At 47.2% G+C, this 12,044-nt stretch overlaps 1 protein-coding gene across 9 annotated transcripts in view; it reads right to left on the bottom strand.

The window, feature by feature from the left end:
• LOC4577242 (innexin shaking-B) overlaps nucleotides 1-12,044 on the bottom strand; it is a 61,191-nt gene that overhangs the window by 31,196 nt on the left and 17,951 nt on the right. For 6 of the 9 annotated variants that reach the window (XM_061641903.1, XM_061641901.1, XM_061641900.1 and 3 more), the window contains exons 2-3: nucleotides 5,167-8,181; nucleotides 155-320 (exon numbers count right to left, since the gene is read on the bottom strand). In XM_061641903.1, the coding sequence (XP_061497887.1) occupies nucleotides 155-320; nucleotides 5,167-5,414 (414 nt within the window). In that variant the 5' untranslated portion in view covers nucleotides 5,415-8,181. Of the gene's footprint in view, nucleotides 1-154; nucleotides 321-3,268; nucleotides 3,402-5,166; nucleotides 8,185-12,044 lie in introns of those variants that run through there. The other 3 variants (XM_061641902.1, XM_061641899.1, XM_061641906.1) reach the window with 2 other exon arrangements.

A 12,044-nucleotide genomic window follows, 5' to 3' on the forward strand; every position in this document is an offset into this window, starting at 1 on the left:
CCTACTTCGAGGCTCATTTTCACACGTAAGTCACCATTTTGCCTAACAGTCACACTATACACGCGCTACGCACTATTTTTACTTTTGTGCTGAGTAAATGACACTTAAAAAATGGTTGTTAGTTTACAATTACATCCCGCAGCGTGATACTTACCGATGACCTACTCACTTGCATAAATGCATAAACGCCTCTTAAAAACTCCATATTACTACTAGAAGGTGAATTTATGGGGGCTCTCTGAGTTGGCCCCCCCTGGTTCTTTCTAAAATAGGATGGCACTCCTTCAGCTAGATTTGTTTTGACTTTCTTTGAAAATGATCTGCCGGAATCGGACATTGTGCAGGTAAGAGACACAGAGAGAGAGAGAGAGAGAGAGAGAGAGTGGAAGAGAAAGAAAAAGAAGAAAAATCGGAAAAAGATGGATTAATAAAGAACGTTCTCCGGTTCGTTGGCAATTGGAGGCAGTCTCTCGGATTGCGACCGTCACACCACACCAACCTCTTATGGTGGGTGGATTAGAATTTCGCTCATAAAAGGGCAAGAATATGTGGGGAAAGCTGTGTGAGGTTTTTTATTTATTTAAACTGTTTGATTTTTACTATTTCGCGCTACTTAAAAGCTACTGAAAATTGAATGTGCGAGAAATATAGCGTTGTTGGTCGGAGTTTCTTTTGGCTGTTGTTGTTGCTGTTAGTAGTAGTGTTTGTGTTGCAAGATTTTGGCCAAGATCTGTGTAGCGTTTTTTTGTTTGCCAGATATTGCGAGGTGAGAGTGTGTAGAAAGCGTGTACCACGTTGGCAGCAGATAGATATACATGTTGTGAGAGGGAGTTTCGAGCATAATGCCGAATATTGTTGTATATGGATGTCACTGTGAGATAGTCAATTTGATAATTATTTTTACGTTTTTACATCCCCATGTTGTCGTATGACCTCTTATGCTTACAGAAGAAACTCCCTTTCAGCAAGTGATTGACATTTATAGTGCGATTACTTGTGTGAGTGTCTTATTTATGGTGAGAATATGTATACTTTTGTATTCTTATATGGCTGGTTTTGCTCGTTTTCGTTTACTGAAGCGGTTTGGGGGGGGATAAAAACGGTAAAACTGTGCATCAATCTATCGAACCAGGTTGAACAAGGTAATAGAGGTATGTAAAGTAGTGGTGAGAATGGTGTTGGAGGCAGCGAAAACTAGAAGCTGTAGAAGATAAGTAAAAAGTAAAAACGGGAAAACGAACGTACTGCGCAACAAGAACAAGAGGGGAGAGCAATGGCGTAAAATTCAGGTTTCTGATTCGTGATTGTGTTCGTTTTGTTGCGCTTAGCGCTTTTCCCCTGTGATGATGACTAATGCGCAAAGTGTGACGGATATTTGGTTTGGTTAGGTGGAGGGCAGGGGGGTTGCGAGAGTTTGCTGTTATAGAAGCGTTTAGGTGGCCTCTACCCAAAAGGCCGCTGGAGGTTTATGAAGCGATGCGTATGCGCCCTGTCCTGCATTCGCGCTCGTCCGAATGGTGTTTTGAGTTGGTTTGTATATTTATTCAGTCTTGCTTGCCAATCCCGGCAAACCAGGTGCAATTTGCCTCCGAGCGAAGGTGAATTTGATTTCTCTCCTGCTCTGGCCGTCCGATGAGGTGGATGAGGTGAGTCGTTCGGCCATTTTTACCTATACTATCGCCAATCGCATCTCATCTCGATCTAATGAAATGCCCGTTCTGATTGTCTCTGTAGGGCAGCCGGTATAGTTCGTCGCGTATGTGTGTATGCGTGTGTGTGTGTGTGGGTTATGTGTTCCCGTTTTTGTGTGCCAATATTAAACATGTTTCATGAAGCACCTATTCACAATTTAAACAATTTAAGATCGAGTAGGTAGTAATGTAAGGGTTTTTGATTAAATATTGTGTTGCTTTTTCCCACGAATTATGTACAATAGCAGCTACCCTTTGGTTAGCACTCCAGTAAGCAGTATTTTATAGAAATTGTTTAGTGTGCTTGTTAAAAGAATGTAACTAAAGCTCGAGAAACAATAGAGCCATAAAACTGTTCCATTGAATCCTGTTTACTATCGCAATTTGGAGTACTGTATGGATTTAATGCCGAATGGGTTTGCTACCAGTGTCGTATGATTTTGTGGAACACAGATTTTCATCCCAATTTACCAAGCTATTCAGACAGAGAGAATATTTCAATCCATCTCATCTTAGCAAAAGGGCAAAGCGAAACGTTTAAAAGCAACTCTTTCTATGCACTAATAATGTTCCGGGCCTGTAAATCTGTCACTCTGTCGTGGAATTTGGCACTGCGAACTTGGTGTGTGCAGTTTTCATCTGACTTTTCAGAAAAGCGGGAGGGGAGGAATAAAATTGTCTACAGCTGAATGAGAGGGAGCAAAAGTATGGCAAATGAATCAAATTTTACGAGTATTACGAGTATTGAATTTGTTGAAAAGGAAATAAAAGGAAGTACAAAAAGGGTAGCTAAACTATTTGCTCTCTTTACTAACAAAGCGCCGGAGCTGGATCGGTAGTAGAAGATAACGAATGTAATACGAATGAAATTATGAGAAGGTTATAATTGGAGAAAGAAAATAAATAGTTCAAAACAAGTTCAAAGTACGAAAAACGGTTTAACAAACTAAAGATACAAGAGAAATCAGTTCAAAAACCTACATACTTTAGTGGAGTAGATTTAAAATGGTCGCAGAAAGTAGTGAGAAGTTACTTAGAGGATGAACAAATCATTACGTATGAAAAGATCAGAATTTAAAACCCCTATTATGATTCAAAGGATACGCATGCAAAAACCAAAACTCTACTGTTTCACTTGCAACTGTGAAACTGAGGAAATTGTCGAGAAAAGAGATGTAAAAAAGAGGAATGAAGTATGGTAAAATTGAATTTTGGATAGTACAAAGTATACTTCTAATGCAAAAAATTGAGGCGAAAGTGAGAATGAAAGTGAGAATGAAGTAAAGTATATAAATTAAGAATAAAAAATCAAATCTATGGAAAAACAATCGTAGCGAGGAATGTTTTGGGCAGCGTACTTCTACGAGAGAAAAAAAGGTACTTAAGTGTATCAATAGTAATCGAATATGAAAAGATGGCTTTATTTACGTAGTATTTATAGTATAGGAAAGTAAAGGCTAGTATGGGCAACGGTAGATTGTAGAATGGAATAAAAACGAAGAAAGTACCAAAAAGGGAAAAGAAAATGAAATTCAAAGAAAAAACTGATCGTCTAAGTAAAGAGAGTAACAACTCACCCCTGTTGCTGGATAAACCTAACTGTATCTTAAAAGGCCGTAAGTTTTGTTAGCACTTTGTGTGAATCTGTGTAGTAGTTTTGGGGACCAGTGTTTGTCAAATTACGCATGCTAGATTCGGTTTGTGCCTTTCCTGAAGAGGGAATATACGATTAGTTGTAATGGGTTACACATACTGCTCGGGGTTCTTTGGTTTGGTTTGGGGTTTTGTTTTGATAATATTTGTTGTTCGTAACTTCATTCAAAGGGCTATTGAGTTTAATGTATGATATAGTTGTTTGGTTGGTTGTTTGTTGCTAGCGCATTGGGGGGAAAAATCGATGCATCTACTCTACTAATGTCAGCCCGATGGAACTGCAAGAATGCACGGCTTTTCCAGCTTAAGGTACAAAATCGACGCAAGTTGTTGAAACAACTCCAAACATTGTTATAACTCCTGCTTCATAGAAGAATTTACATCCTGTTGACAGTAATATTTCCTATCAAATTGGCAAATCACACTCACACTCGGTTCTTTCGGCCTGTCTCTCCAGTGTCAATCTTAAGTGAGAAGTGCAATGCAAAGAAGAACGTTATGAATCTTCACTCATGACTTTCCTCCCATGTCCTTACATCCAAAAGTGATGAGTGATTCATCAAGAGCAAAGGTTAAAATCACTCATAATTACATTCATTGCAGAGCAGCAATGACTGCCTCTAGCGATGTTTCCGAAAACTTTCCCGTTTTTTTTCTTTTCCTCCCCACAGAAAAGCTGTCCCAAGAACGGGCTTGGACGACTCGCCAAACTGGTTAAATGCGAAGAAAATGTATGAAATCATAATCTGCAGAGTAAATTAAGTATTAGCACCGCTAGCTGCTTAACTTGTTGCCATCATCGTTCTGGCTGGCCATCGCCATCAAGTCGCCGTGATCGTGGTATGTGCGGCCCTAGGTTTGGCCGTCCATTAGGGCAACAACAGCAGCAACAACAAATCGCCACCAGCGGTCGTTCGCGAAAGCGAAAAGCGATGTGATAACACTCACAAAGAGGTGTTAATGAAGATGAATTAAAGCTTTTCCGCCTACCGAAAATAGTGCCAGAGATAGACCCACGAGGAAACGGGGGAAGGGAAGGGATGTGGCGCAAAATGTAAAGAGCCTAGTGTACGCCCGCACGTCGGAAGTCCTTACGACACCGGATGGTAAGGAAGCTGCTAAGAGATATTAAAGCTAAGGCGCACCCGGTCTGTACAGATGGGATGGGAAACAAGGTGAGAAGAAACGGCTGCTCTATTCGCTGCTGCTGCTTGAAAGGACGGGAGAGATTCGGCACTGGAACCTTGCACCACGAGCAAGGGACGAGCTCGGTAGAAACATCATAATCAATCAACCAACGCTAGGCGTTAGCGTTCGTCTCTATGATCCCGGAGCTGGGGTGGAGGTCATTAGGAGTACCACCAGGTAAGTCCATTGGCAGCCGTAATTACGGCGAGAGCGTCGGACGGGGACGTTGTAATGCGGGCTTAACGCGGAAAACATCGTACAACACTACAACCCCCGGGACTAGTGGAAGCGTTTCCAGCCAGACCCCAAACTCCCAAATTCTTCAGTTGCGAGGTAGGAGTTGATGCGATGAAAGCACCAGTATCTTTGCTTTTATGAACACCAACAACTCCAACTGCTGTCTCTGCTGTTGCTGGTGTTAAAGCTGCTGCTGCTGCTGCTGTTGCTGCTGCCGCTGATGCTTGCCTGCTGCTGATTATGTTGTGTTACATGGGGGCTTTTTAAATTGATTTTTAATTAGCGCCTTGAGAGGCCAAGGGCCGGGCCGGAGCACGAGGGGCGTGGGATGATTATGGATGAAGGATGAAGAGCTAGCAGCCTAGCAAAGGGGGGAGGGAGTGAGCTCAATACCAACCTCTTGTGTTGTAGTCCTCTCCGGGAATCAATCGAGCTTCGGCTGGAACTAGCTCTGCCCATGTGTAGCAGTTTGGAGGAATCATGAATGCTCCCGCGGCCAGGAGCATCGGTTGATTCGAACTCAAGCGTGATACTGGGATCCAGCGGGTGTATCTTTTGCGATCCGCCGGTGTCGAGTAATGAGCTCACTAACGAGGCACTCCGAAATGATTTAAAACTCTTACGATTATCACAATCACTGAACATTTATGTGACCGAAAATGCTCGTACGCCTTGCCACATCATTGCACGGTGCCGCGGCACATTACGGCGCACTGGCCGCTGCTGCTAGAGCTACTTCCGGTGCTGGCGACACTGCTGCTCGTGCCGCTGCAGTAATTGGCGAGTTCGCGTCGCTGTTGCGGCCCAGCCCGGCCTGCATAGCCTGCCATCGTTAGCACCGCCGAAGGGACACGGCCGCCGGAGCGTAGTCCATGCTGTAGCAGTTCCAAATCACGTCACACAACTTTGTGAGGGGGGGGGGGGGTCGGCCGGAAACGGATGGAAAGGAAATGGAACGCAAAAACAGAAGAAAAAAAACGAAACTAAAAAGTCGGAAACACTCGGAACCAACGGGAACGGGAAAGCAAAACACCGTCACACTGCACACTCACAGGACACACTGGGACACCACACTGCAAAACGGCAAGTTCGTTTTCCTCGTCAGGTTTTTGCTCGTCTGTATGGCTTTGCTATTCGTTCCGCTCGAAAAGCGATTTGAGTGAGTTTGAGTTTTTTTTCCTGTTCGGCCGACTCGAAAGGGCGGGGGGAGAGAGCAGACCTCACCTCGTGTATATATATATATACCCACTGATCCCCTGCTTTCCTCTGCTCGAGAGTTAATAACCGCTGGGAGTTTGGGGATTCTATTGGGGTCACTCACACTGAACCGAACTGATCCGGGAAGGAAGATTCGGGCCTGCTGTTTTTGTATGTATGTATGTATGGGTAGTTGTGTGTGAGGGTATATTTTTAGTACACGTTAATTAAGCCCTGGTGGCCTGGTGGCGATCTGGAGTGATGGCATTCGCTTATCGAGCAGGTCGAAGATCACTATGGCAATATACACTCGACGTGCTCGTCGTCCGTTCGATTGCTCGATTGCTCGACACCAATACACCCGCAGCACTTGCCCGTTACAGTGCGGCCAATCATTGGCCAATGGATGCGTTGTAATATTGCTATAGAAATAAACAAACGGTTGCTATTTCTGCACGCGAACCATCTACCACACACTACTAAGTCGTACCAATTGTACTAGATCCGCAGCGTTACGAGCTAGCGTTACGTGCAGCGTTACGCACAGGGCTGCCGATACCACTGACCGTTGTGTTGCTCTGTCGATATGATTACTGGGATTGTGTGTGTGTGCTGAGAAGCACAACACTCTCCACCACTGTGGACGAGAGGAGAAATCAACACCACGGAGCTACTGCTACTGTACGCTGACGACACAGCACATCCTTCCTCTGCCGGGGACGACACACTACACACCGAAAAGCACAACACACCGAAGCCTACACACACGTGCACACACACACTCACACACACTGCGTGCGTGTGTCACCACTACGCTGCTCTCTGCCCAAACACCGCACCGCACGAAAACGTATAGAGAAAACAGAACAAAATGTCCGTAACGACATCAACGCACCAATAATAACAATAGTTCGATACGGTTAGAGCGAAGCGTCACCCCATGCTTTTGCACCGTAGCCGAGCGTCGTTGCAGTAGTAAAACGGTTCGAACCGTCCTCGCGGGAATCGTCGTCCTCATTAGTGCACTGGGCCCACTGGTGGTGCTGCTTCTGCTGCTGCTTCTGCTGCTGTTTCTTTTTCGGCACCATTCGGCGAGCTTTCACTTAACCCTTGTCGGTGGTCCCCCTGGGTGGCACTATTTACTGCACGCGCCCGTAGTGCCGCACGCTCACTCGGCACCGCGTAACGTTGTGTTGCCCTGGCAGCGGCCAAAGCACTGACACCATTGTGGAGCCTTTATTCCCCGTTCTGCGCTCTCACACCACTCACTCGCTAGTATTATTGCCTGCACCTCGTCACACTCGTGTCACACACTGCTGCTTAGGAAGAACGACGATTGCTTTCCGTTCCGGCCAGTGGTCGCCAGTCACCATTTCCCGGGGTTTTCCTCCAGTATGTGTAACCGTTCTCACTCGGGCTCGCTCACTTTGCTTTTGCTCACTCACTTACACAGGGGCTCACTCTTCTCGCACTCTCGCGCACCGTCGGCAGTGTCTCACAGGCTCGCTCACTAATTACCACTCACCGAAAACACTGGCCTGCAGGACCTGCACACTATCACACCGATCACGGACTGGCTGACTGACTGACTGACAGCAGGGCTGTTGCTGCTACTGCTGCCTCGTCGATGTCGTCGTCGTCGAAGCACTGATACCCGTCGACTGCTGTCGCTCGTTCCCGGACGGACGCGAACTGCCCGAGCACTGCTCAGCCCGATGGATGCAATGATGCTGCTGCTGCTGCTGCCGCCGATCGGTGATAGCCATCGTTTCCCTCGCAGCGCATATCGTTTAGCCGGGCCTGACGGAAAGCGCGCTTCAGGGACCGTTTTGCGTTGTGGCGTCGTTGCTGTGTAAACCGTCACAACCTGTCCGTCTGTCGGTCTGTCTGTACAGTCTGGCCTGTCCTGCGAAAAGGCTTCACTTGACGTTCGACGGGTTTTTTGCACTAGATCCACCGTTGCTGTAACACATCGCGCGGGTTCGTTGACGGAACAATGGGCAACCTGGATACCTGGGATGCTCGCGCAATGTTCGCAGTTTCGTTTTCGTTCTCGTCGGACCTATTAATTGAATCTTGTCTATTTCACTTCGGCCTGCTGATGGTTATCTCTCACTCTCTCTGTGGCGTGGCAAACACTTATCTGCACTCCGGGCTGTCTCGGGTTACACTAGTGTACGATCCAGCGCGTCATTCCATTCCAGGGGCCCCTGTTCTGCTGATGGGAATTAGATTAGGCGGTGTTGGGAGAGAAAAACAAAGCAGAAAAGAGAAAGAGATACGATAAATAAGTAACGAGCGACATTGCCCTAGGACCCGGCAGACCCTGTGGAAGGTGGTCCGGTTCGGTCGTCCCGACAAAGTGATAGAATTAACCCGACCACTCAACCGTGCCTTCCGTCAAGCTCGGCTGAGTGCCATCACCTTGTTGAGAGGCCGCTTCCAAATGTAATCTAAATTTAAAGCATCCGGACCATTGTTACCTTTCGAGCAGGTGAAAAAGGCAACACACCGAGCCAGTCATTTAAATCAGACAACTCCACACACACACACACACACACAGACCACCCCCGTTTGTGTATGGTTATGTAAATGTTGCCAAAGTACAAAGCGACATTCATCCCGGTAAGCGGGCGACATACTTTATCTCCACTACCAACGACGCTGCTGACAGGTTTTTACTTCTAATCCATCGCACCATCCATCCTACCATCGGTTGAGATCCTGGCCCGACCGGGCTGAACATGACACACTTTACTGCGAGAAAGCACGCCAAGGTTAGGGCGGTTTGTCAGCAGAAGTAGCTTCCATTGCGTACCCCGTAGAACGAAACTATTTTCAATTTCCTACTACAAAAGAAGCTTCTGATGTGATGAATTTCCGGACGCTCCGTTTGTCGCTCTGCCGTTCTGCCGGATTGCAGGAGCAGCGCGAGCGCGGCGATGAAAGTGTGTCAATTTGTATGCCTCCTTCCCTTTTCTTCCTTTTTATCTCCCACTCCCATTTGCACTTATCAAAAAGGGTAACACCATGTGAGTATTTCTTCCAGTAAACAGCTACGAAGCTACGAAGCAGGGGACACATTTACACACATGTCCGTGGTTTCGCTTCTTTTCTACAATTTTTGTCAAAACGCTCGTCAAAATGATTACTTCACATTCATTTCTCACTCACAACGAGGACGTTAGTTAGTGGACGGCAACATCAAGAAAGAAAAACGAAAAACCCAGGAACCCCGGTACGGTACGATAAGCCTAGATGGTGGAGAGTTGTGTATAGTTCAATAAAGTTGCGATGCTTACAGCCACGGCGCACGTACAAAAAGTTACTGCTAATGCTAACAGTCGAACGTGACATTTACTTGTGACGATTATGAATGGAACGTGCACATCATCGCAAACTATACAGCCGTAGCTTCGTGCAGAGAGCGCGAGAGAGAGAGAGAGAGCGAGAGTGGGGACAAGAACTCAAGCCCTCCATGGTAGGCGCTGCTATTTCCGGACCCTTTCTCCCGTTGAGCCCCCTCCCTCCCCCTCCCGTGAGTATGGAAGACTACATAAATATCATTTAAACCAGCCGACCGAACGACAAACTGCCGCATTTGCTGTAAATCATTTGCTGCTTTTTACGATTTTCCACGCTTCCGCAGCAGTTCTGCTGTGCTGCTGCTGCTAGAACTTAGGCTTTGACGGACACGGGCGAGGGGTTTAAAGCGTTGTTTTTAGCTTGTGCTTGTCATGGCAAACAGCTCTATCTAGATTTGATAGACTCGTTCAATCATGACGACGATGACAACGACGACGACAGCGCCCGACTCACCGAAGGAGCAAAATGTCCTTACTCCAGTTCAACAAACTACGATTTGGCCGCAGCCGCTTTGCGAGAGGCAGGGGAAATAAGCTCTCAACCCACTGCAGCTTTGCTGCAAGATTGATTTAAAGTCTTAAAAAACTGCTAATAGGTGCATTTGGGTTAGTGGAAATGAATATGGATCAGCAGCCGCAGGCGAATTATAAAACAACACCGACAGATCAGTCGCCTCTGCTAAGAATAACTTCTGCCATTGGTCGGTGCCCATTGGTCAAACACACCTCAATAAAGATGTGCCGGGGGGGGGGGGGGGGATTGGCATAACTTTCCACTACGCAAGCAAAGCTCACCGGAACCCGGGGGGGAAACAAACGGAACGCCAAAGTTCATATTATTGCACCTTTTCGCCTCCTGCTGTGTGTGTGTGGTGCTGCTGCTGCTGCAGTGTTCATAAATTTATTCTTTTTCGGGGGCACTTTTCCGGACTGCCAACATAATAATAATCATGAGAATGCGAGAATATGGCAGGCGGGTTAGGACAACGGCCCCAAAAGCCGTAGCCCTCCTCCAAAGGCACAGACGACAATGAGTAGTGTGGCGCTTTATCGGGTCTTGCGACACCATTTCATATTCACACACAGACACCAACACACATCATAGTTGTAGGGATTGCGATTTAAATTGCAGATTTCAAAATCTAGCCAGCCCAATCTGGCAATGGGGAGAAAGCGGCAGGCTTTAAAGCTCATCATTCAAATCGAGCATCATCATCAAGGATCATCAGAGCGTTTGTGTCACATCGTTTGCCGCTTTCGGGGGGGCCTCGCTGCGTATCGTTGATTGGGAAAATGTTTACCGGCTTCTTAAGTTTCACCAGTGCCGTTCACAATAATCCCATTTTCCGGAAGGGGGGGGAGGGTGTTTTTGTGTCGTCCCAGCCGGAAAAAGGCGGCGAAGGAGTGTGGTTTTTGCTGCGAAGCAAAAGGGAAGGATCTACAGCCCTTTTTGAAACGTACGTAGTTTGGAAGCGTTTTTGATATGCAAACCTAGCGTAAGCTAATGCGAGCAGCGAGTGGATTTATCCGGCCTAGGACAGGATTACTACTCGTGCTCCCGGTGCCTTCCCCACCCCGGGAAGCGGACTAAATTACCTCCTTTTTGAAGCCAATGTTTCCATAAATCACACTGGTCAAGTGGCAAGTTAATCAATACAATGGGCCAATCCCCATCCCTCCCCCCGTTCCAGGCAGCCAACCGTAACTAACCCGTTTTTAACGAGCTGATAAGCCTCCACAGAGGCCTCTGCTGGTCCGCTTTTTGGGAGGTTTTTCTCCGCTCATTTGAATATACGAGCCTGCGGGCTGAGATTTGCGCGCGTTGGAGTTTTTCTTGTCCAATTTTCGAAAGATGCATACTGTTCGGGGCTGGCACGGATGGGAAGGGGTAGAACGAAATTCATCATAATAGAATTACTTGCCCTCTCCCTCTCCCAACCCCTTCCGTCGACCAGGGACTGGGGCCTTCGTTCTCATCCCTATTTTCGAAGCATAGCAGCCATAGCGGGCACAAAATAGACAGTGTTTGCCTTGCAAAGCGCACTCGCACTGCCTGTTTTTGTGCATGACGTTGTGCTGTGTTCTTCGTCCTCTTACATTTCGTTCCCCCTTTACGCCCCCCTCCCCTAGTGTCCTTAAAACATTGCCCGATACAAGTTGAAAGCCAACCGAAAAGCACGAAAGCACCAACAACCAAACACGAGTGGAAGAAGCAGACAATAAAAAAGAGCACAATAAAACAACCCGCTGTTCTGGGCAGGATATGGGGGAAGGGACGACACCGCCGAAAAAACCAACCGGGAGACACACACACACACACACAACCACACAGCCCCAACTCCGAATGGAACAACTACACGCCACTACTACTCGAAACGAAACACGGAATATGCCCCTGACCTCAATCGTTGTAATCGATGTTTAACATTTGAGTGAAACGCGACTCGCTGCAGCTGCCGCCGGCCTTTCGGACTTCGGGTTATGCTGATTATGCAAAGGCCAAACCACCCCACCTCCCACTCTCCCCCTTTGAATCGGGAGGAAAAAATCGTACCACCCAACATGGGGCCGCGAGGCGCTTTGGGACGCAGGGACGCGTCCTACGCCAAGGATCGAAGCTACTGAGTCCAAAATTCTCGACGGCATGACGACGACGACGACGACGATGACGATTGCAAGGGGGGGAGGGGGTGCGATGGGCTACAATTACGGG

The sequence above is a fragment of the Anopheles gambiae genome, chromosome 2, assembly GCF_943734735.2.
Source record: "Anopheles gambiae chromosome 2, idAnoGambNW_F1_1, whole genome shotgun sequence".
Classification (NCBI taxonomy): domain Eukaryota; kingdom Metazoa; phylum Arthropoda; class Insecta; order Diptera; family Culicidae; genus Anopheles; species Anopheles gambiae.